Below are 24,293 nucleotides of genomic sequence, written 5' to 3' on the forward strand. Positions count from 1 at the left end.
ATGCAGGGGGGGAAAAACACCTCCTCTTCCACCTCTCTCTCTCTTCTCCTGTCTCCCTCCTCCTCCATCTACTCCCTATACCGTCAATTACCGAGCTGGAAGAATGATTTGATACTGCTTGAGGGACTTCGTTCAATAACGACAAATGTTCCTCAAAGTAATGCTTCATTTCGCCTCTCAGTCTGTAATGCCACTAAGAATGGATGTATTGTAATCCCTGAAGCATGGTCATATTGACTGGAAGAGACAAATCCCTTTCATAAAGTCTACAATCAAGAACTACAGCGGTGCAGACAATAGAAAATACTTTAATCATAAATAGATCAGTGATAAGACAAGTAATACAGGGCATGTCGGGTTATGAACAAGAATGACTCTCTAAAGCAGCTGTGGTCCTTCTTACTGTGTTTGAGGGTGTACTGAGTATACACAAAGTGACCCGGAACAAGTTAGGAGCACCAATGATTAGGAACAGTATCTCATACAGTAGTAAATAGCATAAAAGGTCATCAATTGGTTCTCAAGTGATCATCTACAGTGGTTTTCTCATGTGTTTTCTCTTTTCCCAAATGTATTATGGACACATCTACACAAGGAGATAAATCCAGAATAAGAAGCCTCCAGCACAGCTGCTTTAGCCTCAAATTACTCCAAAGTAATCGATTCCCCTGTCGTCGTAATCATGTGCAGCACCATGAACAGTATACCAGTGAGTCTTCCATGAGCTATATGCTAATATAAAATGGGTGGTTTGAGCCCTGAATGTTGATTGGCTGACAGCAGTGGTATACCACGGGTATGACAAAACATTTATTTTTACTGCTCTAATTACGTTGATAAGGGTAGCATAGTGGTTAGAGCATTGGACTAGTAGCAGGAAGGTTGCAAGTTCAAATCCCCGAGCTGACAAGGTACAAATCTGTTGTTCTGCCCCTGAACAGGCAGTTAACCCACTGCTCCTAGGCTGTCATTGAAAATAAGAATTTGTTCTTAACTGACTTGCCTAGTTAAATAAAGGTTAAAAGTGTGGAGGAGTTGGCCAGAGCAGAGAACAGATGAAAAGGCAGGCCCACTGGGCACAGACGACCAATTAATTTCAACAACGTTGATTCAACTAGTGTTTGCCCAGTGGGAAAGGTGTTGCACTCTGAAAGCCAAAGGCCAGAGGATTCTGATGGTGAAACTGGAGGAGCCTCAACAGAAGGGAAATGTAGACATCAATGAAAAGGTGTGGTGTAGTGTAGTGTAGTGGCAGAGCAAAAACTGTGGGGTGCTCTTTAAATCGGTACACATCGCATTCATAAGCGGCCTGACACAGATTACCGAGTAGATGGTTGAATGCCAGGGAGCGTTCATAATCTACATTTATATTCCATATAAATATTATGTATATTCTTATCTCAAACCAGGTAGAGTGGAGTAGAGAATATATAATAGGACTGATGTATTGAAGAGAACATCTCTTGAATCTCAAGTGTGTTAGCATGGCCCACTTCCCTGTTCCTCTGTGGTCGTGGTGGTGAAGATGCTGTATGTACATTCATACATTCATTAAATCACGAACAGGAACTGCATGTAGATGAATGACATTGGATGGATTCTCTATTCCCTTCAGACTTCTAATTCATGCTCTGGGGGGAGATATTGTGGCGTGTGAATATGCTGCCAGTGTTATGGTTTCCAACTACATTCACTGATACAGTTGTTCATAATGAGACATATAGATTCAAATATATGTTTAGGCAAACCTTTGCTAAACAATGTAGTTCAGATTATTTTTGACTGATTATCTTTCCAATTAAATGTTATAATAAAATGTGTACATTTAGTTTTCAAAAGGAATCATTTTAGAAATAGAAAAGACAAATTGCAGTTGGAGAGTTTAACTCTTCGTAAAAAACAACGAGTTCTGGATGGTGACGCAGCTGCTAAAATGGCCAACAAGAGCTACTGTATGTGGAACACTGAGATCAGCTGCTGAAACCTGGAGTAATAATGCATGTATTGTTAACAATCTGATGACGTCAGATCTCAGATCAGTTCAGACCTTTGTGGGTAAAGAAACGTAAGAGTAGTATCCTCAATGTATCTTTAGCCCCACCCAGACTGACGATGTCATGTTAGCATGATTCACAGGTTAAATGACAACACAACACTTAATAACCTCAGACATGAATGACGCACACAACAGATGCTCGCTACAGTACAGTCAGGCTACAGTACCAGCCAGTACACCCACAGGAGGTCCCCCAACCGTTTGGTACCAAAAGTTACAAGTAGGTCCATTTGTATTTAGACAGTAAATGCAAGTGGTTTAAAAAGCAATAGCAGCAACCAACTAGAAAATAACACAACACAATCTCCAAATGGGTTATAGAATGTTGTTTTCATGAATCTCAGAAATTATTTACAGTATCTGATACGGAACAAAACATGAAAACTGTGTGACCTAAAATACTCCATAAATCATAAAAGTGAATAGCGCTGCTTGTGTTTGAGCCACTGTGTGGGTCCACTATCCCTCCCACCACATAAAACATCTATCTACACCAGCACTTGGATTAAATGTTTACAGAGCCGGTCGAGGAGGTGTCTCAGTGTGACTGGGCTGTGTGTCACATCTCTTCCTAAACACAAGGAGCTTGTCCAGAACATTGCCCTGGATTCCATAATGTTGGTCCCAATATCCGCAGTCGTCCCGTACCCACCCAACTTCTCTACTGCTGCCCGGCTTCCTGTGAGGGTCAGAAAGGGCAAAGAATCCTCAGACAAAGGAATCCATTGAAGGTCTACTCGGTGCCATTCTGAGGCAGTTTCCTTAGGACCCAAGCAGGCTGACCTCATATCTGCCTGATTCCCCAGGGTCTTTCTGTCTGTCTCACTCTTACGGAGGCAGGGATGTGAAGATGAGTCAGTAATCCTCCTCTCAACGTAGAAATGTAATGTCTCTGTATGTTCTGAATATTGTAGCTACAGTCCTGAAAAGAATAATAGCACATTGCCATACAGAGGTCAACCACCAGGTTACGTAAGATGTTTTTGAGTACAAAATCAAGAATCAATGCAGGCTGTCACTCAATTGCAGTATTATCATGTCAAGAAGATAGAATGAAGGGATGTGTAAATGGTTGTCTACCTGTGATGCATGTCAATGATTCCCTTCTATATCCGTTAGTCTACAGAGAAAAAGAGAGACGGCATAATTAGAAACATTAGGAAAATTGTGAACATTAGGCTTGAGTCAAATGCCCTTGTGTTGTCTACTTCAACCCTTTATATTATTTTCACACGCACACACCCCCCCCCCCCTTATGGAAATCTACACTACCAAGAATTCACAGCCTCTGGTTTCCAGTCTCTCTTTCTAATAAGGACACAGATGCCACACTACTGGCATCAGATGTCTCACAACTCCTAAACCATCAACAGCCATATGTTCTGAAGACCCCCCGTGGCTGTTTTTGCTCATCAAACAACCTTATAGACTTCTGCTGTTATTTCTGCATCTCATAACCAACAACAAGGTCAATAGAAGCTGACAGTTGACTCTACACACCAAGGTCCTTGGCTGATTATCTTTTAACTCATGTTTAGGGCACGCACGCACGCATGCACACACACAGATTCAGAGATTAGTGACCTTCCCAAAGGGCTCTATAGAAAAATGTTCATGTTCACAGCCATCACACACACAATGAACTTCCCCCCTCTACTCCCTTTACAACTGAGACCAACTTTGTCTGAAGACGACGTGGGGTTTTCTTTGAACACGGAGAACAAAAACTAGAAAGATGTAGTCTTCAAGGGACTTTTATGTGAAGTATTTCCTTTTTTGCTTGATGTTGTCTCTTTTACTGTAGCAAGTAAAGCAATGGTTAATCGAAGGACAGCGATTGGAGGTTGTACTGAAATCACATAATGGAGGAATCAATTAGTCTATTCTGGGGAGGGGTGTGTCCATGTCCAGGAGGGGTAGATCATCTGATATGTCCCGTACAGTCAACACAAGTAGAAAACTTGACAACTACGTTACAACCAATTGTATTGCAATGACTATCCACTGATGACCATCCTGTCCAATCATCCTCACTACACAGACGCTGCACAGTATACATAGTTGTCATATTTACTTTTGTCTGTGGACTTGGACTGGCTGCCTGCAACGGTGGTCATGTCAGATGGTAGACCTACGTACACCCCGCCATAGTTCCTGAGGGAGTAGGGAAAAGGGTCAAAGGTCACATCAAAGAGCACATGACTCTATGTACTTTGGCTCCCACCAAACAACAGGGCATCCTGTGAGTTAGCACTGCAGTGTGTAGGTGTGTACAGTATGTAACCAAAACACATTAGGGAAGCAGCAGTCCAGGGGACTACTCTAATCCAACCATCTAATGACTTTTTGAACACACATGGATTGAATTGTGTTTGGGATCAACCTTCTCAGAGCAGGAGGAAAACACTGAGGAGTAAGACGAGAGGACAAGCAATTACCTTCTTTTCTCATCGTCTGGTGAGGACTCATCTGTCCTGATTGAGACAAGAATCACAGATTAGCTCACAGGACTTGATACAATGCTCAGTGCTCAAACACATTGTACAGTCGTGGCCAAAGGTTTTGAGAATGACACAAATATTAATTTCCAATTTGATGCTTCAGTGTCTTTAGATATTTTTGTCAGATGTTACTATGGAATACTGAAGTATAATTACAAGCATTTCATAAGTGTCAAAGGCTTTTATTGGCAATTACATGAAGTTGATGCAAAGAGTCAATATTTGCAGTGTTGACCCTTCTTTTTCAAGACCTCTGCAATCCGCCCTGGTATGCTGTCAATTAACTTCTGGGCCTCTTGAGGATTGACCAAGTTCTCAATGGGATTAAGGTCTGGGGAGTTTTCTGGCCATGGACCCAAAATATTGATGTTTTGTTTCCCGAGCCACTTAATTATCACTTTTGCCTTATGGCAAGGTGCTCCATCATGCTGGAAAAGGCATTGTTCGTCACCAAAATGTTCCTGGATGGTTGGGAGAAGTTGCTCTCGGAGGATGTGTTGGTACCATTCTTTATTCATGGCTGTGTTCTTAGGCAAAATTGTGAGTGAGCCCACTCCCTTGGCTGAGAAGCAACCCCACACATAAATGGTCTCGAGATGCTTTACTGCTGGCATCACACAGGACTAATGGTAGCGCTCACCTTGTCTTCTCCGGACAAGCTTTTTTCCTGATGCCCCAAACAATCGGAAAGGGGATTCGAAATGACTTTACCCCAGTCCTCAGCAGTCAGCAGTCCAATCCCTGTACCTTTTGCAGAATATCAGTCTGTCCCTGATGTTTTTTTCTGGAGAGAAGTGGCTTCTTTTCTGCCCTTCTTGACACCAGGCCATCCTCCAAAAGTCTTTGCCTCACTGTGCGTGCAGATGCACTCACACCTGCCTGCTGCCATTCCTGAGCAAGCTCTGTACTGGTGGTGCCCCGATCCCGCAGCTGAATCAACTTTAGGCTACGGTCCTGGCGCTTGCTGGACTTTCTTGGGCGCCCTGAAGCCTTCTTCACAACAATTGAACCGCTCTCCTTGAAGTTCTTGATGATCCGATAAATGATTGATTTAGGTGCAATCTTACTGGCAGCAATATCCTTGCCTGTGAAGTCCTTTTTGTGCAAATCAATTATGACGGCACGTGTTTCCTTGCAGGTAACCATGGTTGACAGAGGAAGAACAATGATTCCAAGCACCACCCACCTTTTGAAACTTTCAGTCTGTTATTCTAAGTCAATCAGCATGACAGAGTGATCTCCAGCCTTGTCCTCGTCAACACTCACACCTGTGTTAACGAGAGAATCACTGACATGATGTCAGCTGGTCCTTTTGTGGCAGGGCTGAAATGCAGTGGAAATGTTTTTTAGGGATTCAGTTCATTTGCATGGCAAAGAAGGACTTTGCAATGAATTGCAATTCATCTGATCACTCTTCATAACATTCTGGAGTATATGCAAATTGCCATCATACAAACTGAGGCAGCAGACTTTGTGAAAATGTATATTTGTGTCATTCTCAAAACTTTTGGCTACGACTGTACATAACACCCAACATGACACAAACAAATGATTGACATATAGTTGACATGGATGACTTGGTTATGAGCTGGGCAAGACTTGGTATGGCACTGTGAGGGCACTGATCAAAAGGAAACAACAATGTGGATGGTTTCCACCTACAATGAATGTAGGTTAAATGGGTAGTGGACTATGTCATATACATTGTCACATTTACCTTTCTTCTCTGTCCATAGAAGAGGCATGAAAAACAAGTGTATACATGAACTGCCAGTCAAAGTGTGTGTGTGTGTGTGTGTGTGTGTGTGTGTGTGTGTGTGTGTGTGTGTGTGTGTGTGTGTAGCAGGACTAGAGGTGTGTTGTGTTGTAGTGCTGAACCCCAACCACCGACTGGCCGTGGTTGGCAGTGTGCTGCTGTCAGTCCCCATTGGTCCTCGATTAAGCACTGTAACTGCTCAGATGGTTATCAGAAAGTACACACACCACACGCACGCGCACACACACACCACACGCACACACACCCACGCACACACACACAAAGTGATTCAAGAAAATGTTTTGGAAATGGGTGCCTGCTCTCCCTTCCCACACCATGATGATGGAGGTGGCTCACCGTGCCTATTGAAGACCTATGTTCCCTTTATAACATAATTCATGCAATTTGCCTTGAATGGAAAATGGCTGTTCCTTTGATTTACTGAACAGGGCTAATTCATTGTAATAGCAGTTCTGGAACATGTATTCATTTCTCTACACATTAATATTCTATAGGCAAAATATTTGAAGGCCTTGATACAAAAGACTGAACATTTTAATTTGATTACATGACAGAAGGCGTTTTGAGGTCTTCTTAGTCAGATTACATTTCTCTATATCTTTCTCTACCATTACTAATACTAAATCAGTGTTTCTAATGACAACCAAATAGGTTTATGCCATTCAGGAAAACTCATGCTTTGTATTAGAGGTTGACCGATTAATCGGAATGGCCGATTAATTAGGGCCAATTTCAAGTTTTCATAACAATCGGAAATTGGTATTTTTGGACACCGATTTGGCTGATTTATTTTAATTTGAATTCTTCTTCTTTTTTTTACACCATTATTTAACTAGGCAAGTCAGTTAAGAACACATTCTTATTTTCAATGACGGCCTAGGAACGAACGGTGGGTTAACAGCCTTGTTCAGGGGCAGAACAACAGATTTTTACCTTGTCTGCTCGGGGATTCAATCTCTTAACCTTACGGTTAACTAATCCAACGCTCTAACCACCTGCTTTACATTGCACTCCACGAGGAGACTGCCTGTTACGCGAATGCAGTAAGCCAAGGTAAGTTGCTAGCTAGCATTAAACTTATCTTGTAAAAAACAATCAATCAATCATAATCACTAGTTAACTACACATGGTTGATGATATTACTAGTTTATCTAGAGTGTCCTGCGTTGCATATAATCGATGCGGTGCGCATTCGCGAAACAGGACTGTCGTTGCTCCAACGTGTACCTAACCAACCGAAACATCAATGCCTTTCTTAAATCAATACACAGAAGTATATATTTTTAAACCTGCATATTTAGCTAAAAGAAATCCAGGTTAGCAGGCAATATTAACCAGGTGAAATTGTGTCACTTCTCTTGCGTTCATTGCACGCAGAGTCAGGGTATATGCAACAGTTTTGGGCCACCTGGCTCGTTGCGAACTAATTTGCCAGAATTTTACGTAATTATGACATAACATGGAAGGTTGTGCAATGTAACAGGAATATTTAGACTTATGGATGCCACCCGTTAGATAAAATACGGAACGGTTCCGTATTTCACTGAAAGAATAAACGTTTTGTTTTCGAAATTATAGTTTCCGGATTCAACCATATTAATGACCAAAGGCTCGTATTTCTGTGTGTTATTATGTTATAATTAAGACTTATTTGATAGAGCAGTCTGACTGAGTGATGGTAGGCACCAGCAGGCTCGTAAGCATTCATTCAAACAGCACTTTCGTGCGTTTTGCCAGCAGCACTTCACAATGCTTCAAGCATTGAGCTGTTTACAACTTCAAGCCTATCAACTCCCGAGATTAGGCTGGTGTCACCGATGTGAAATGGCTAGCTAGTTAGCGGGCTGCGCGCTAATAGCGTTTCAAACGTCACTTTGGAGTAGTTGTTCCCCTTGCTCTGCATGGGTAACGCTGCTTCGAGGGTGGCTGTTGTCGATGTGTTCCTAGTTCGAGCCCAGGTAGGAGCGAGGAGAAGGATTGAAGCTATACTGTTACACTGGCAATACTAAAGTGCCTATAAGAACATCCAATAGTCAAAGGTATATGAAATACAAATCGTATAGAGAGAAATAGTCCTATCATTCCTATAATTACTACAACCTAAAACTTCTTACCTGGGAATATTGAAGACTGATGTTAAAAGGAACCACCAGCTTTCATATGTTCTCATGTTCTGAGCAAGGAACTTAAATGTTAGCTTTCTTACATGGCACATATTGCACTTTTACTTTCTTCTCCAACACTTTGTTTTTGCATTATTTAAACCAAATTAAACATGTTTCATTATTTATTTGAGGCTAAATTGATTTTATTGATGTATTAAGTTAAAATATGTGTTCATTCAGTATTGTTGTAATTGTCATTATTACAAATAAATAAATCAAACAAAATCAGCCGATTAATCGGTATCTGGTTTTTTTTGGTCCTCCAATAATCGGTATATGAATCGGCATTGAAAATTCATAATTCGGTCGACCTCTACTTTGTATCCCTCCCCAGGAAGGCAATACCTTGCTGAGTCTATGAAACCGGCGGGGCGGCAGTGTAGCCTAGTGGTTAGAGCGTTGGACTAGTAACTGGAAGGTTGCAAGTTCAAACCACCGAGCTGACAAGGTACAAATCTGTCATTCTGCCCCTGAACAGGCAGTTAACCCACTGTTCCTAGGCCATCATTGAAAATAAGAATTTGTTCTTAACTGACTTGCCTAGTTAAATAAAAAAAAAAAAGATAAAAACCGTGATCTATGAGACTGTTGCTGTACTTACAAATCTTTGGAGGTTTCTGCAGGTCCTGTGAACACAAGGAAGAGAAAAAGAAAATCACAAATCAAATGACACAATTCTCATTATTTTGTTCTGGATGGTAGATAATGTGTGGATTACAGTAGAAATGTACTTTTTACCCAGTAAGTGGCAAAAGCCCACTCCACACCCACTCCACACCCATCACATCAACCAACCATTACTTATCCATTGACACAGTGTCTGTCGCTCCTCTTTGTACTCTGTGTGGTGTATTTATAGGGATGCAGTGCATTACATGCAGAAACATCAAACATGACAAACTCTGTCTTTGAATCATTATTACAACTTCATTTTTTAAAATAATTTAAAAAAAATGGAAAGAAAGAAAACAACCCAACTAAGTTACCAAATGCCTGCAACCCAGCAGTTGGGTCAACCAAACAACCCAGCGGTTGGGTCAACCAAACAACCCAGCGGTTGGGTCAACCAAACAACCCAGCGGTTGGGTCAACCAAACAACCCAGCGGTTGGGTCAACCAAACAACTCAGCATTTTTTTAGAGTGGACCTTCAACACTGTTTCTCACCCACAATAAAGTCAAACACAAAGCACCCAGAAACAATAACACTTAATCACCGCGCCACTCTACCTTGCTATATCGGAAATGCGATAAGCTCCATACATCACTTTTATTAACACAGCTATCTGACTTAACGGCTCCCTTCCCACTCGTTGAAGATGTTACAGAAGTCAAAGAGGCACAGCTTAATGACCACCACTTCAAATCTATTTGTCACCGAATACAACAGGTGTAAGTAGACCTTACCATGAAATGCTTACTTACAAGCCCGTAACCAACAATGCAGTTCAAGAAATAGAGTTAAGAAAATATTGACTAAATAAACAAAAGTAAAAAATTAAATAAAAATGAACAATAAAATAACAATAACAAGGCTATATACAGGGGGTACCGGTACAGAGTCAATGTGCGGGGGTACTGTTAAAGGCCAACTGTAAAGGCTCCTGGAATTGCCTGGTCAAAAGGACAGAAAGAGCGCTGAGGGTGATGTGGGCTGACTGGGCTCTTAGTGCGTCCTGTAATTTGACAGAGGAGTTATTGGCGGATTTCGAGTTGCTCTCCAGAGCTCTCCTGGGTAGACTGTATGGACACCTGACCCTGACCCTAATCACCAACTTCACACTGAGAGGGGCCTTGACATGGATGTGTAGGTAGGCCATATAGGGCAGAGATAAGTAGTGGAGACAGGTAGAGGTCACAACGCAGCCAGGACTGGCTCTGAGAGAGAGGAGGGAGAGAGGTGGGTGGATGGGCCCAGAGGAAGAGAAGGGATAGAGAGAGTTGGACAGGCTCTGTGGGAGGAGGGATAAGGAGGGATGGATGGACCAGGATGGATGTCAGATATATTTTCCGCTGTATTACAGAGGTTGTCAGACAAATGTAGAGATCACAACAAAGCTAGCATTGGCTCTGGGGGACAGGAGAGATAGAGATGGCTGGACCTTAGAGAGAGTTGGACCTTGATGGTTGTCATGTATACTCTGTATCAAAAATGTCTAACCTTGATAAGCAAGGGTCAAATCGACCAACAGCCTGCAGTGGACTTAGCTTATGTCAGGTAGATAGTGTCATGTAGCTATGGTCATACATAATCTAGCTTAATAAACTCAGAAAAAAAAGAAATGTCCCTTTTTCAGGACCCTGTCTTTCAAAGATAATTCGTAAAAATCCAAATAACTTCACAGATCTTCATTGTAAAGGGTTTAAACACTGTTTCCCATGCTTGTTCAATGAACCATAAACATTTAATGAACATGCACCTGTGGAACGGTCGTTAAGACACTAACAGCTTACAGACGTTAGACAATGAAGGTCACAGTTATTAAAACTTAGGACATTAAAGAGGCCTTTCTACTCACTCTGAAAAACACCAAAAGAAAGATGCCCAGGGTCTGTTACGGTTTTCTATGTGCAAAGGTGAGTCGGACCAAAACGCGGCGTGGCTATTGAGATTCATGTTTAATGAGAAGACACACTAAACACAAACACTACAAAACAATAAACGTAACGAAAACCGAAACAGCCTATACTGGTGTAAACTAACACAGAACAGGAACAAAAGGACAATCACCCACGAAACACTCAAAGAATATGGCTGCCTAAATATGGTTCCCAATCAGAGACAACGATAAACACCTGCCTCTGATTGAGAACCACTTCAGACAGCCATAGATTCACCTAGAACACCCCCACTAAGGTACCATCCCAATACATGTGAGAAAAAAAAAATACAAAACACACCACACACAAAAACCCATGTCACACCCTGGCCTGACCAACTAGATAAAGAAAACACAAAATACTAAGACCAGGGCGTGACAGAACCCCCCCCCCCAAGGTGCGGACTCCTGGCCGCACACCAAAACCCCTAGGGGAGGGTCCGGGTGGGCGTCTGTCCACGGTGGCGGCTCCAGCGCAGGACGTGGACCCCACTCTAACAAAGTCTTAGGCCACCCTTGCCGCCAACCTTGGCCTAGTAGTCCTCACCCAGGACCCCACTGGACTGAGGGGCAGCTCGTGACTGAGGGGCAGCTCGGGACTGAGGGGCAACTCGGGACTGAGGGGCAACTCGGGACTGAGGGGCAGCTCGGGACTGAGGGGTAGCTCGGGACTGAGGGGTAGCTCGGGACTGAGGGGTAGCTCGGGACTGAGAGGAAGCTCAGCACTGAGAGGAAGCTCAGCACTGAGAGGAAGCTTAGGCAGGTAGTTAGCTCTGGAAGATCCTGGCTGGCTGGCGGATCTGGAAGAGTCTGGCTGACTGGCGGATCTGGAAGAGTCTGGCTGACTGGCGGATCTGGAAGAGTCTGGCTGACTGGCGGATCCTGGCTAACTGGCGGATCTGGAAGATCCTGGCTGACTGGCGGATCTGGAAGAGTCTGGCTGACTAGCGGATCCTGGCAGACTGACGTCTCTGGCTGCTCCATGCTGACTGGCGGCTCTGGCTGCTCCATGCTGACTGGCGGCTCTGGCTGCTCCATGCTGACTGGCGGCTCTGGCTGCTCCATGCTGACTGACGGCTCTGGCTGCTCCATGCTGACTGACGGCTCTGGCTGCTCCATGCTGACTGACAGCTCTGGCGGCTTCTTGCAGACTGGCAGCTCTGGCGGCTTCTTGCAGACTGGCAGCTCCTTGCAGACTGGCAGCTCCTTGCAGACTGGCAGCTCCTTGCAGACTGGCAGCTCTGTCTGCTCCATGCAGACTGGCAGCTCTGGCTGCTCCATGCAGACTGGCAGCTCTGGCCAGGCGGGAGACTCCGGCAGCGCTGTAGAGGAGGAAGGCTCTGGCAGCGCTAAACAGGCAGGAGACTCCGGCAGCGCAGGAGAGGAGGAACGCTCTGGCAGCGCTAAACAGGCGGGAGACTCCGGCAGCGCAGGAGAGGAGGAAGGCTCTGGCAGCGCTGAACAGGCGGGAGACTCCGGCAGCGCAGGAGAGGAGGAAGGCTCTGGCAGCGCTAAACAGCCGGGAGACTCCGGCAGCGCAGGAGAGGAGGAAGGCTCTGGCAGCGCTGAACAGGCGGGAGACTCCGGCAGCGCAGGAGAGGAGGAAGGCTCTGGCAGCGCTGAACAGGCGGGAGACTCCGGCAGCGCAGGAGAGGAGGAAGGCTCTGGCAGCGCTGGAGAGGCGAGGTGCACTGTAGGCCTGATGCGTGGTGCTGGCACTGGTGGTACTGGGCCGAGGACACGCACAGGAAGCCTGGTGCGGGGAGCTGCCACCGGAGGGCTGGTGCGTGGAGGTGGTACTGGGTAGACCGGACCGTGCAGGCGCACTGGAGCTCTTGAGCACCGAGCCTGCCCAACCTTACCTGGTTGAATACTTCCGGTCGCTCTGCCAGTGCGGCGAGGTGGAATAGCCCGCACTGGGCTATGCAGGCGAACCGGGGACACCGTGCGCAAGGCTGGTGCCATGTAAGCCGGTCCAAGGAGACGCACTGTGGACCAGATGCGTAGAGCCGGCTTCATGGCATTTGGCTCGACGCTCACTCTAGCCCGGCCAATACGCGGAGCTGGAATATACCGCACCGGGCTATGCACCCGCACTGGGGACACCGTGCGCACCACAGCATAACACGGTGCCTGCCCGGTCTCTCTTGCCCCCCGGTAAGCACAGGAAGTTGGCGTAGGACTCCTACCTAGCGTCGCCATACTCCCTGTGAGCCCCCCCCCCAAGAAATTTTTGGGGCTGACTCCCAGGCTTACTTGCCAACCGTGTTCCCTCATATCGCCGGCTCCTCTCTCCGGCTGCCTCTGCTCTCCTAAGTGCCTCCACCTGTTCCCATGGGAGACAATCTCTTCCAGCCAGTATTTCCTCCCATGTGTAGCAACCCTTGCCATCCAAAACATCCTCCCATGTCCATTCCTCATTGCGCCGCTGTTGCCTGTTGTCACGCCGCTTGGTCCAGTTGTGGTGGGTGATTCTGTTACGGTTTTCTATGTGCGAAGGAGAGTCGGACCAAAATGCGGCGTGGCTATTGAGATTCATGTTTAATGAAAAGACACACTAAACACAAACACTACAAAACAATAAAAGTAACGAAAACCGAAACCGCCTATACTGGTGTAAACTAACACAGAACAGGGACAAAAGGACAATCACCCACGAAACACTCAAAGAATATGGCTGCCTAAATATGGTTCCTAATCAGAGACAACGATAAACACCTGCCTCTGATTGAGAACCACTTCAGACAGCCATAGATTCACCTAGAACACCCCATTAAGCTACCATCCCAATACATGTGAAAAAAAACAATACAAAACACACCACATACAAAAACCCATGTCACGCCCTGGCCTGACCAAATAGATAAAGAAAACACAAAATACTAAGACCAGGTCGTGACAGGGTCCCTGCTCATCTGTGTGAAAGTGCCTTAGGCATGCTGCAAGGAGGCATGAGTACTGCAGATGTGGCAAGGGCAATACATTTCAATATCTGTACTGTGAGACGCCTAAGACAGTGCTACAAGGAGACAGGACGGAAAGCTGATCATCCTCGTAGTGGCAGACCACGTGTAACAACACCTGCACAGGATCAGTATATCCGATACATCACATGCGAGAGAGGTACAGGATGGCAACAACAACTGCCTGAGTTAAACCCTGCCTTTCTAAGGTCTTCGAAAGCCAAGTTAACAAAACAGATCACCGACCATTTCGAATCCCCCGTACCTTCTCCGCTATGCAATCTGGTTTCCGAGCTGATCATGGGTGCACCTCAGCCACGCTCAAAGTCCTAAACGATATCATAACCGCCAACGATAAGAGACAATACTGTGCAGCTGTATTCATAGACCTGGCCAAGGCTTTCGACTCTGTCAATCACCACATTCTTATTATCAGACTCAAAAGCCTTGGTTTCTCAAATGACTTCCTCTCCTGGTTCACCAACTACTTCTCAGACAGAGTTCAGTGTCTCAAATCAGAGGGCCTGTTGTCCGGACCTCTGGCAGTCTCTATGGGGGTGCCACAGGATTCAATTCTTGGGCCAACTCTTTTCTCTGTATACATCAATGATGTCGCTCTTGCTGCTGGTGTTTCTCTGATCCACCTCGACGCAGACGACACCATTCTGTATACTTCTGGCCCTTCTTTGGACACTGTGTTAACTAACCTCCAGTCGAGCTACAATGCCATACAATTCTCGTTCCATGGCCTCCAACTGCTCTTAAATTGCAAGTAAAACTATATGCATGCTCTACAACCAATTGCTACCAGGACCTGCCCGCCCGTCCAGCCTCACTACTCTGGACGGTTCGGACTAAGAATATGTGGACATCTACAAATACCTAGGTGTCTGGTTAAACTGTAAACTCTCCTTCCAGACTCATATTAAGCTTCTCCAATCCAAAATTAAATCTAGAATCGGCTTCCTATTTCGCAACAAAGCATCCTTCACTCATGCTGCCAAACATACCTTCGTAAAACTGACTATCTTACCGATCCTTGACTTCGGTGATGTCATTTACAAAATAGCCTCCAACACTACTCAGAAAATATGATGCAGTCTATCACAGTGCCATACGTTTTGTCACCAAAGCCCCATATACTACACACCACTGCGACCTGCATACTCTCATTGGCTGGCCCTCGCTTCATATTCGTCGCCAAACCTACTGGCTCCAGGTCATCTATACGTCTTTGCTAGGTAAAGCCCCGCCTTATCTCAGCTTACTGGTCACTCAGCAGCACCCACCCGTAGCACGCGCTCCAGCAGGTATATTTCACAGCTCACCCCCAAAGCCAATTCCTCATTTGGCTGCCTTTCCTTCCAGTTCTCTGCTACCAATGACTGGAACGAATTGCAAAAATCACTGAAGCTAGAGACTCATATCTCGCTCACTAACTTTAAGCACCAGCTGTCAGAGCAGCTCACAGATCACTGCACCTGTACATAGCCCATCTGTGAATAGCCCATCGAACTACCTCATCCCCATACTGGTTTTTTTTGCTCCTTTGCACCCCAGTATCTCCACTTGCACAATCATCAACTGCACATCTATCACTCCAGTGTTTAATTGCTAAATAGTAATTATTTCGCCACAATGGCCTATTTATTGCCTTACCTCCCTTATCTTACCTAATATGCACACACTGTATATAGAGACTTTTTTATTGTGTTATTGACTGTATGTTTGTTTATTTATTTATCTTGGCCAGGTCGCAGTTGTAAATGAGAACTTGTTCTCAACTAGCCTACCTGGTTAAATAAAAGGTGAACTACAGTGCCTTGCGAAAGTATTCGGCCCCCTTGAACTTTGCGACTTTTTGCCACATTTCAGGCTTCAAACATAAAGATATAAAACTGTATTTTTTTGTGAAGAATCAACAACAAGTGGGACACAATCATGAAGTGGAACGACATTTATTGGATATTTCAAACTTTTTTAACAATTCAAAAACTGAAAAATTGGGCGTGCAAAATTATTCAGCCCCCTTAAGTTAATACTTTGTAGCGCCACCTTTTGCTGCGATTACAGCTGTAAGTCACTTGGGGTATGTCTCTATCAGTTTTGCACATCGAGAGACTGAATTTTTTCCCATTCCTCCTTGCAAAACAGCTCGAGCTCAGTGAGGTTGGATGGAGAGCATTTGTGAACAGCAGTTTTCAGTTCTTTCCACAGATTCTCGATTGGATTCAGGTCTGGACTTTGACTTGGCCATTCTAAAACCTGGATATGTTTATTTTTGAACCATTCCGTTGTAGATTTTGCTTTATGTTTTGGATCATTGTCTTGTTGGAAGACAAATCTCCATCCCAGTCTCAGGTCTTTTGCAGACTCCATCAGGTTTTCTTCCAGAATGGTCCTGTATTTGGCTCCATCCATCTTCCCATCAATTTTAACCATCTTCCCTGTCCCTGCTGAAGAAAAGCAAGCCCAAACCATGATGCTGCCACCACCATGTTTGACAGTGGGGATGGTGTGTTCATTGTGATGAGCTGTGTTGCTTTTACGCCAAACATAACGTTTTGCATAGTTTCCAAAAAGTTCAATTTTTGTTTCATCTGACCAGAGCACCTTCTTCCACATGTTTGGTGTGTCTCCCAGGTGGCTTGTGGCAAACTTTAAACAACACTTTTTATGGATATCTTTAAGAAATGGCTTTCTTCTTGCCACTCTTCCCTAAAGGCCAGATTTGTGCAATATATGACTGATTGTTGTCCTATGGACAGAGTCTCCCACCTCAGCTGTAGATCTCTGCAGTTCATCCAGAGTGATCATGGGCCTCTTGGCTGCATCTCTGATCAGTCTTCTCCTTGTATGAGCTGAAAGTTTAGAGGGACGGCCAGGTCTTGGTAGATTTGCAGTGGTCTGATACTCCTTCCATGTCAATATTATCGCTTGCACAGTGCTCCTTGGGATGTTTACAGCTTGGGAAATCTTTTTGTATCCAAATCCGGCTTTAAACTTCTTCACAACAGTATCTCGGACCTGCCTGGTGTGTTCCTTGTTCTTCATGATGCTCTCTGCGCTTTTAACGGACCTCTGAGACTATCACAGTGCAGGTGCATTTATATGGAGACTTGATTACACACAGGTGGATTGTATTCATCATCATTAGTCATTTAGGTCAACATTGGATCATTCAGAGATCCTCACTGAACTTCTGGAGAGAGTTTGCTGCACTGAAAGTAAAGGGGCTGAATAATTTTGCACGCCCAATTTTTCAGTTTTTGATTTGTTAAAGAAGTTTGAAATATCCAATAAATGTTGTTCCACTTCATGATTGTGTCCCACTTGTTGTTGATTCTTCACAAAAAAATACAGTTTTATATCTTTATGTTTGAAGCCTGAAATGTGGCAAAAGGTCGCAAAGTTCAAGGGGGCCGAATACTTTTGCAAGGCACTGTAAATCAAATAAGAAAATACAACAGGAACGCACAATCCCTCCATCAGTGCTCAGACAGTCTGAAATAGGCTGAGAGAGGCTGGACTGAGGGCTTGTAGGCCTGTTGTAAGGCAGGTCCTCGCCAGACATCACCGTCAACAACATCGCCTATGGGCGCAAACCCACCGTCGCTGGACCAGACAGGACTGGCAAAAAACCAAGGCCTGTATTCTGGAGCGGGATCGATTTGGAGGTGGAGGGTTCGTCATGGTCTGGGGCAATGTGTCACAGCATCATCGGACTGAGCTTGTTGTCATTGCAGGCAATCTCAACGTTGTGCGTTACAGGGAAGACATCCTCCTCCCTAATATGGTACCCATCCTGCAGGCTCATCCTGACATGACCCTCCAGCATGACAATGCCACCAGCCATACTGCTTTGTGTGATTTCCTGCAAGACAGGAATGTCAGTGTTCTGCCATGGCCAGCGAAGAGCCCGGATCTCATTCCCATTGAACACGTCTGGGACCTGTTGGATCGGAGGGCTAGGGCCATTCCCCCCAGAAATGTCCAGGAACTTGCAGGTGCCTTGGAGGAAGAGTGGGGTAACATCTCACAGCAAGAACTGCCAAATCTGGTGCAGTCCATGAGGAGGAGATGCACTGCAGTACTTAATGCAGCTGGTGCCACACCAGATACTGACTGTTACTTTTAAATTTGACCCCCCCCACACACACTTTGTTCAGGGAAAACATTACTCCATTTATGTTCGTCACATGTCTATGGAACTTGTTCAGTTTATGTCTCAGTTGTTGAATCTTGCTATGTACATACAAATAATGTGTTAATGTTAAGTTTGCTGAAAATAAACACAGTTGACAGTGAGAGGACACTTCTTTTTTTGCTGAGTTTATGTCACACTGTATACATGTAACTTACATTAAAAAATTAATTCCATTCAAATCAAATTGCCTTCAATCTCCTTCCTCAAGTACAACTAAATTCCAAGAAATTGACAATTCAATTGGCCTTCATTCACCTTCCTTATCTGTATCACAAAGGATTCTACTTTATACGGTGAATAATTGAATGTTTTGTTTTCACTACTGTGTCCCAAGAATCCGTCATTGTATGCAATGGAATGGTAAATGGTGCCGACAGAGAGGGCTGCCTTGCCTTTAGCTCTTTGGAAACTTTACAGTATTTTGTGTTATTACATACAGCCGGGAAGAACTATTGGATATCAGAGCGGCAGTAACTCATTAGCATTACAACCAGGAATACGACTTTCCCGAAGCAGATCGTTTGTTCGCACCCCCCAGGGCAATTGAACTGATTCCAGAGGCGCGACCCAAAACAACGCTGTTGAAGGAGAGGTACTCGGAGAGGTCTTCTAGTCCGACTTAAGACGCGCGCACACCACCCACCGCTTCCGAGTATATTGCTCACTCATGTTCAATCTCTTGATAATAAAGTTTGGGCGGCAGGGTAGCCTAGTGGTTAGAGCGTTGGACTAATAACCGGAAGGTTGCAAGTTCAAATCCCCGAGCTGACAAGGTACAAATCTGTCGTTCTGCCCCTGAACAGGCAGTTAACCCATTGTTCCTAGGCCGTCATTGAAAATAAGAATTTGTTCTTAACTGACTTGCCGAGTTAAATAAAGGTTAGAAAAAAAGAGTTGACGAGCTCAGGGTGAGGATTTCTTTCCAGAGAGACATCAGGGATTGTAACATTCTCTGTTTCACAGAAGCTGGCTCTCTCAGGATATACTATCTGAGTCAGTCCAGCCAGCTGGGTTCTCAGTTCATCGCGCAGACAGGAATAAATATCTCCATGGGAAGAAGGGGATGTGTGTTTCATGATTAACAACTCATGGTGTAATTGTGATAACATAAAGGAACTCAAGTCCTTTTGTTCACCCGACCTCAATCAAATGCAGACCGTATTATCTCCCAAGATAATTTTCTTTGGTTATAGTCATGGCCATGTATATCCTCCCTCAAGCCGATACCACAATGATCGTCAAAGAACTTCACTATACTTTATTCAAACTGGAAACCAAATATCCTGAGACTGTATTTATTGTAGGGTACTACAAACCAAATTTAAGAAAAAGGCTGCCGAAGTTCTATCAACACAGACTGGTGTTTGAGGGTACTATTTAATGAAGCTGCCAGTTGAGGACTTGTGAGGCGTCTGTTTCTCAAACTAGACACTAATGTACTTGTCCTCTTGCTCCGTTGCGCACCGGGCCTCCCACTCCTCTTTCTATTCTGGTTAGAGCCAGTTTGAGCGGTTCTGTGAAGGGAGTAGTACACAGCATTGTACGAGATCTTCAGTTTCTTGGCAATTGCTCGCATGGAATAGCCTTCATTTCTCAGAACAAGAATAGACTGATGAGTTTCTGAAGAAAGGTCTTTGTTTCTGGCCATTTGGGCTGGTAATCGAACCCACAAATGCTGATGCTCCAGATACTCAACTAGTCTAAAGAAGGCCAGTTTTATTGTTTCTTTAATCAGAACAACAGTTTTCAGCTGTGCTAACATAATTGCAAAAGGGCTTCCTAATGATCAATTAGCCTTTTAATGTGATAAACTTGGATTAGCTAACACAACGTGCCATTGGAACACAGGAGTGACGGTTGCTGATAATGGGCTTCTGTACGCCTATGTAGATATTCCATAAAAAAAAAAATTTTTTTAAATCAGCCGTTTCCAGCAACAATAGTAATTTACAACGTTAACAATGTCTACACTGTATTTCTGATCAATTTGATGTTATTTTAATGGACAAAAAATGTGCTTTTCTTTCAAAAACAAGTACATTTCTAGGTGACCCCAAATGTTTGAACAGTAGTGTATGTTCTCATGGAAAACAAGGACATTTCTAAGTGACCCAAAACTTTTGAAAGGTACTGTATATATTCTTCATTCCATTCCTTTACTTAGATTGTGTGTTTTGGGTATATGTTGTGAAATTGTTAGATATTACTCATTAAATATACCAATACCATTTGCCAAACACGTGTATGTGACCAATAAATTTGATTTGGAACACTATATAACTTTTTAAAAACAAGGTAACAACACCCCCTCCCCTGACCTCCATCTTCTCCATAATAACACCACTCTTCGACAAAGCTGTCCACCGAATTATACTCATGTAATTGAAGGAATGACGTTAGAAAAAATATGAAATATATCAAATTCATAACAAACACCACAATTTTATCCTTAGTTATAGAAGAGGAGGCCAAAGCCTTTATACAGAAACAGTACATGGTGTGTGCCTTAAGACAGAACAGAGTGGCCCATTCACAACCCTTACAAAAGCTTATTCATCATCAAGGCCACTCAGATCTGCTTACACAAGAGGAGCGATGAGGAGCCCAATATCCAGTACGTTTAGAAGGCACTGTCCCATTGAGTCTCTGGACAAACACATGGGTGTGGAATGAAAAACGGAGTGGGAATCAAAAGAAAAAACAATTGGGCTACAGGTTGTGAGGAGATTTTAAAACAGACTCACGCACATAATACCACTGGTAATTTATCTAACAGCTGTGTTGTGCAACACTGCTGATATGATCACATTTAGGTCTACACTACCGCTTCCGATAGTGTTACGGATGGGTGTAGTGTCACCTTGGCCAAATTGAGGTTTCCAATAGGCTATGTGAAATGCGAAGACCTTTGCATTGAAAATTGACAGATGCACTACACTGCCAAAAGTATATGGACACCTACGTGTTGAACATCTCATTCAAAAACCATGGGCATGAATATGGAGTTAGTCCCACTCTTTGCTGCTAAAATAGCCTCCACTCTTCTGGGAAGGCTTTCCACTAGATGTTCAAACATTGCTGCGAGGACTAGCTTCCATTCAGCCACAAGAGCATTAGTAAGGTCGGCACTGATGTTGGGCAATTAGGCCTGGCTCGCAGTTGCCATTCCAATTCATACATCCCAAAGGTGTTCGATGGGGTTGAGGTCAGGGCTCTGGGCAGTTCAGTCAAGTTCTTCCACACCGATCTCGACAATACCATGTCTGTATGTATCTCGCTTTGTTCACGGGGGCATTGACATGCTGAAACAGGAAAGGGCCTTCCCCAAACTTTTGCCAGAAAGTTGGAAGCACAGAACCATCTAGAATGTAATTGTATGCTGTAGCGTTAAGATTTCCCTTCACTGGAACTAAGAGCCCTAGCCAAACCATGAAAAACAGCTCCTTATTCCCCCTCCATCAAACTTTACAGTTGGCACTATGCAATCGGGGAGGTAGCATTCTCCTGGCATCCACCAAACCCAGATTCGTCCATCGGACTGCCAGATGGTGAAGCGTGATTCATCCCTCCAGAGAACGCTTTCCCACTGCTCCAAAGTCCAATGGCGGAGAGCTTTACACCACCCCAGCCAACACTTGGCATTGCGCACGGTGATGTCAGGCTTGTTTCCTCCTGCTTGGCCATGGAAACCCATTTCATGATGCTCCCGACGAACAGATCTTGTGCTGGCATGGCTCCAGAGGCAGTTTGGAACTCAGTAGGGAGTGTTGCAACCGAGGACAGACGATTTTTACACACTGCGCACTTCAGCACTCGGTGGTCTCATTCTGTGAGCTTGTGAGGCCTACCACTTCGCGGCTGAGCCGTTGTTGCTACTAAACGTTTCCACTTCACAATACCAGCACTTACAGTTGAACAGGGAAGCTCAAGCAGGGCAGAAATTTGATGAACTGACTTTTTGGAAATGTGGCATCCTATGATGGTGCCATGTTGAAAGTCACTATAGCTCTTCAGCATGGGCCATTCTACTGCCAATGTTTGTCGATTTCAAGGCTGTGTGCTCGATTTTATATACCTGTTAGCAACGGGTTTGACTGAAATAGCAGAATCCACTATTTTTAAGGGGTGTCCACATACACTACATGGCCAGTAGTATCTGTGCACACAGTAAAAGAGTGCCAATTCCATTTGATTCTATCCCATTCTGTATATGTAACTAAGCTGTTGAGTTCATAGATCAATAGTTCTGACCTCTACCACACATGCATCATAATGACAGTGTCACATGTCCTCACATGTCCTTGTCCCTGAGCTTGAGAGTGACCTCTAACCATGGGCTTAATGATCCCTCACAGAGACCCTCACACATCTTCCCTTTGTATTACACTCATGCATAATCATGCTTCTTATCTACTATACAGCTAGACTACTAGTTCACAGCATTTTCCTCCAGGGTCTCCCTTCCAGGAAGTGGAACTAGAGCAAATTCAGAGAAAATAAAACATGAACCTGTTTTTCGCATTAGCTGCCTGGGGTTCTGTTAGAGAAGGAGCCTGTCTGGCCTTTGCTGAGGCGCACGCACACACACACACCACACACACTTGCTCTGATGGTTAGTGAGGTAATTCCACAGGCGCTCTGATTCTATCACCATCATTTTCCGACCACAGCAGCAGCCAGTGATTGCTAAAAAGAAACTGTATTTTTATTCAGTCATCGCTCATTGATTCAGAAAAACAGTATATTACTTCAGATACAAAAATGTGTAGTGTGTATTAACCTCTCAACCTGAAACATTCACAAGTAGGAGTAAGACCTTAAGGTATTTGCCCAGTGAAATGTATCCTTTGGTGGGCTTTCGATGAATAAAACTAGGATATTGAGTAAGCATTTCAAAATTAGCAGTCACAAGGAGAGCCAGCATCAATCACCTGGAGATACTACAACGGACAACCGAGCTGCTGAGATGTCAAAGTCCTGTCTTTCTTTCATCCACAACACTCATTGAGAGAACTGGACGCCACAGACTTATTTGAAAACACACAAACACAGCCGAAAGACTCGTCCTTGAAAGCATTACAAGACTATTTCTGTTTTAAATTCCTAAAAACTTTGCTGTCTCCTGGTTACCAGGGGTCAAAGTCTGAGCCTAAAAACCCTGAGGCAACCTCTGCACCCAACCACTGTCAACCCCTGAGATCACCATACACATACGGTATACACCTGGATGCAGAATAACACTGCATAAAGCACACACACACATAGTGAAAACATGCAACCCTCCGCACCCCCAAACAACCAGATGATCTGGAACAGGAACACTCACCCCCTCCTGAGGTGCTGGCGGCTGAGGAATTGCCACAACCCATTTTGCATAGACGCTGTCACTAGGAAGGAGTTGTATTATGTGTCTCAGTCACACTGATTTACTATTTGGTGGTATGCTCCTGCACTCTGTGTCCATCCCCTCTGCAACGCTGAACTGAGTGGTGTGTGTGAAAGCATGGAGATACTGTTATATTCAAAGAGGGAGGGGGAGATGGGGAGTGGGGGAGAGGGAAAGAGAGAGCGAGAAAGATGCTCTGTCCTCACATGATTTGCTATTTTTCTCCACCCTGACAGGGTTGTCCAGGAAACGGGGGAATGGGCAGGAGAGTGTCGAAGAAGCCAGCCAATGGCAAGCTTCAATTTCGGCAGGGCTTTACAAAGGACGTTCCAGCTTTTATGTATGACTCTCCAAATTCATGATACGGTAACACATGTTATGCCGCTCTGGATAAGAGTGTTTGCTAAATTACTAAAATATAAATGTTAAAATAAACGAAAAACTGTTTTCACCCCCGTCCCCGGAAACCTCTCTCAAAGCTACGGATCCAGATCACGCATGCTATTTACAGACACATTTCTTTCTACTTAGCTGCTCACACTCCTCCTCTCTTCGTGTTTATCACCTTCTTCCGAACCATGATGATGTCGCCTATGTCTCTGCCTCAGCTGAAATAAAAACCATGTGGCGATTTGAACG

General features: G+C 44.5%; 1 protein-coding gene across 1 annotated transcript; it reads right to left on the bottom strand.

The window, feature by feature from the left end:
- Nucleotides 1–288: 288 nt before the first annotated feature.
- On the bottom strand, nt 289–23,861 carry LOC135509508 (overexpressed in colon carcinoma 1 protein homolog). Its single transcript, XM_064930231.1, has 6 exons — nt 23,595–23,861; nt 9,101–9,125; nt 4,495–4,530; nt 4,131–4,210; nt 3,137–3,176; nt 289–2,978 (listed from the first exon to the last, which is right to left on the bottom strand). The coding sequence occupies exons 1-5, from the start codon at nt 23,635–23,637 to the stop codon at nt 3,172–3,174; spliced, it is 189 nt and encodes a 62-aa protein (XP_064786303.1). The 5' UTR covers nt 23,638–23,861; the 3' UTR covers nt 289–2,978; nt 3,137–3,171.
- Between the last annotated feature and the right edge of the window lie 432 nt (nt 23,862–24,293).

Source organism: Oncorhynchus masou, chromosome 22, assembly GCF_036934945.1.
Source record: "Oncorhynchus masou masou isolate Uvic2021 chromosome 22, UVic_Omas_1.1, whole genome shotgun sequence".
NCBI classification, from domain to species: domain Eukaryota; kingdom Metazoa; phylum Chordata; class Actinopteri; order Salmoniformes; family Salmonidae; genus Oncorhynchus; species Oncorhynchus masou.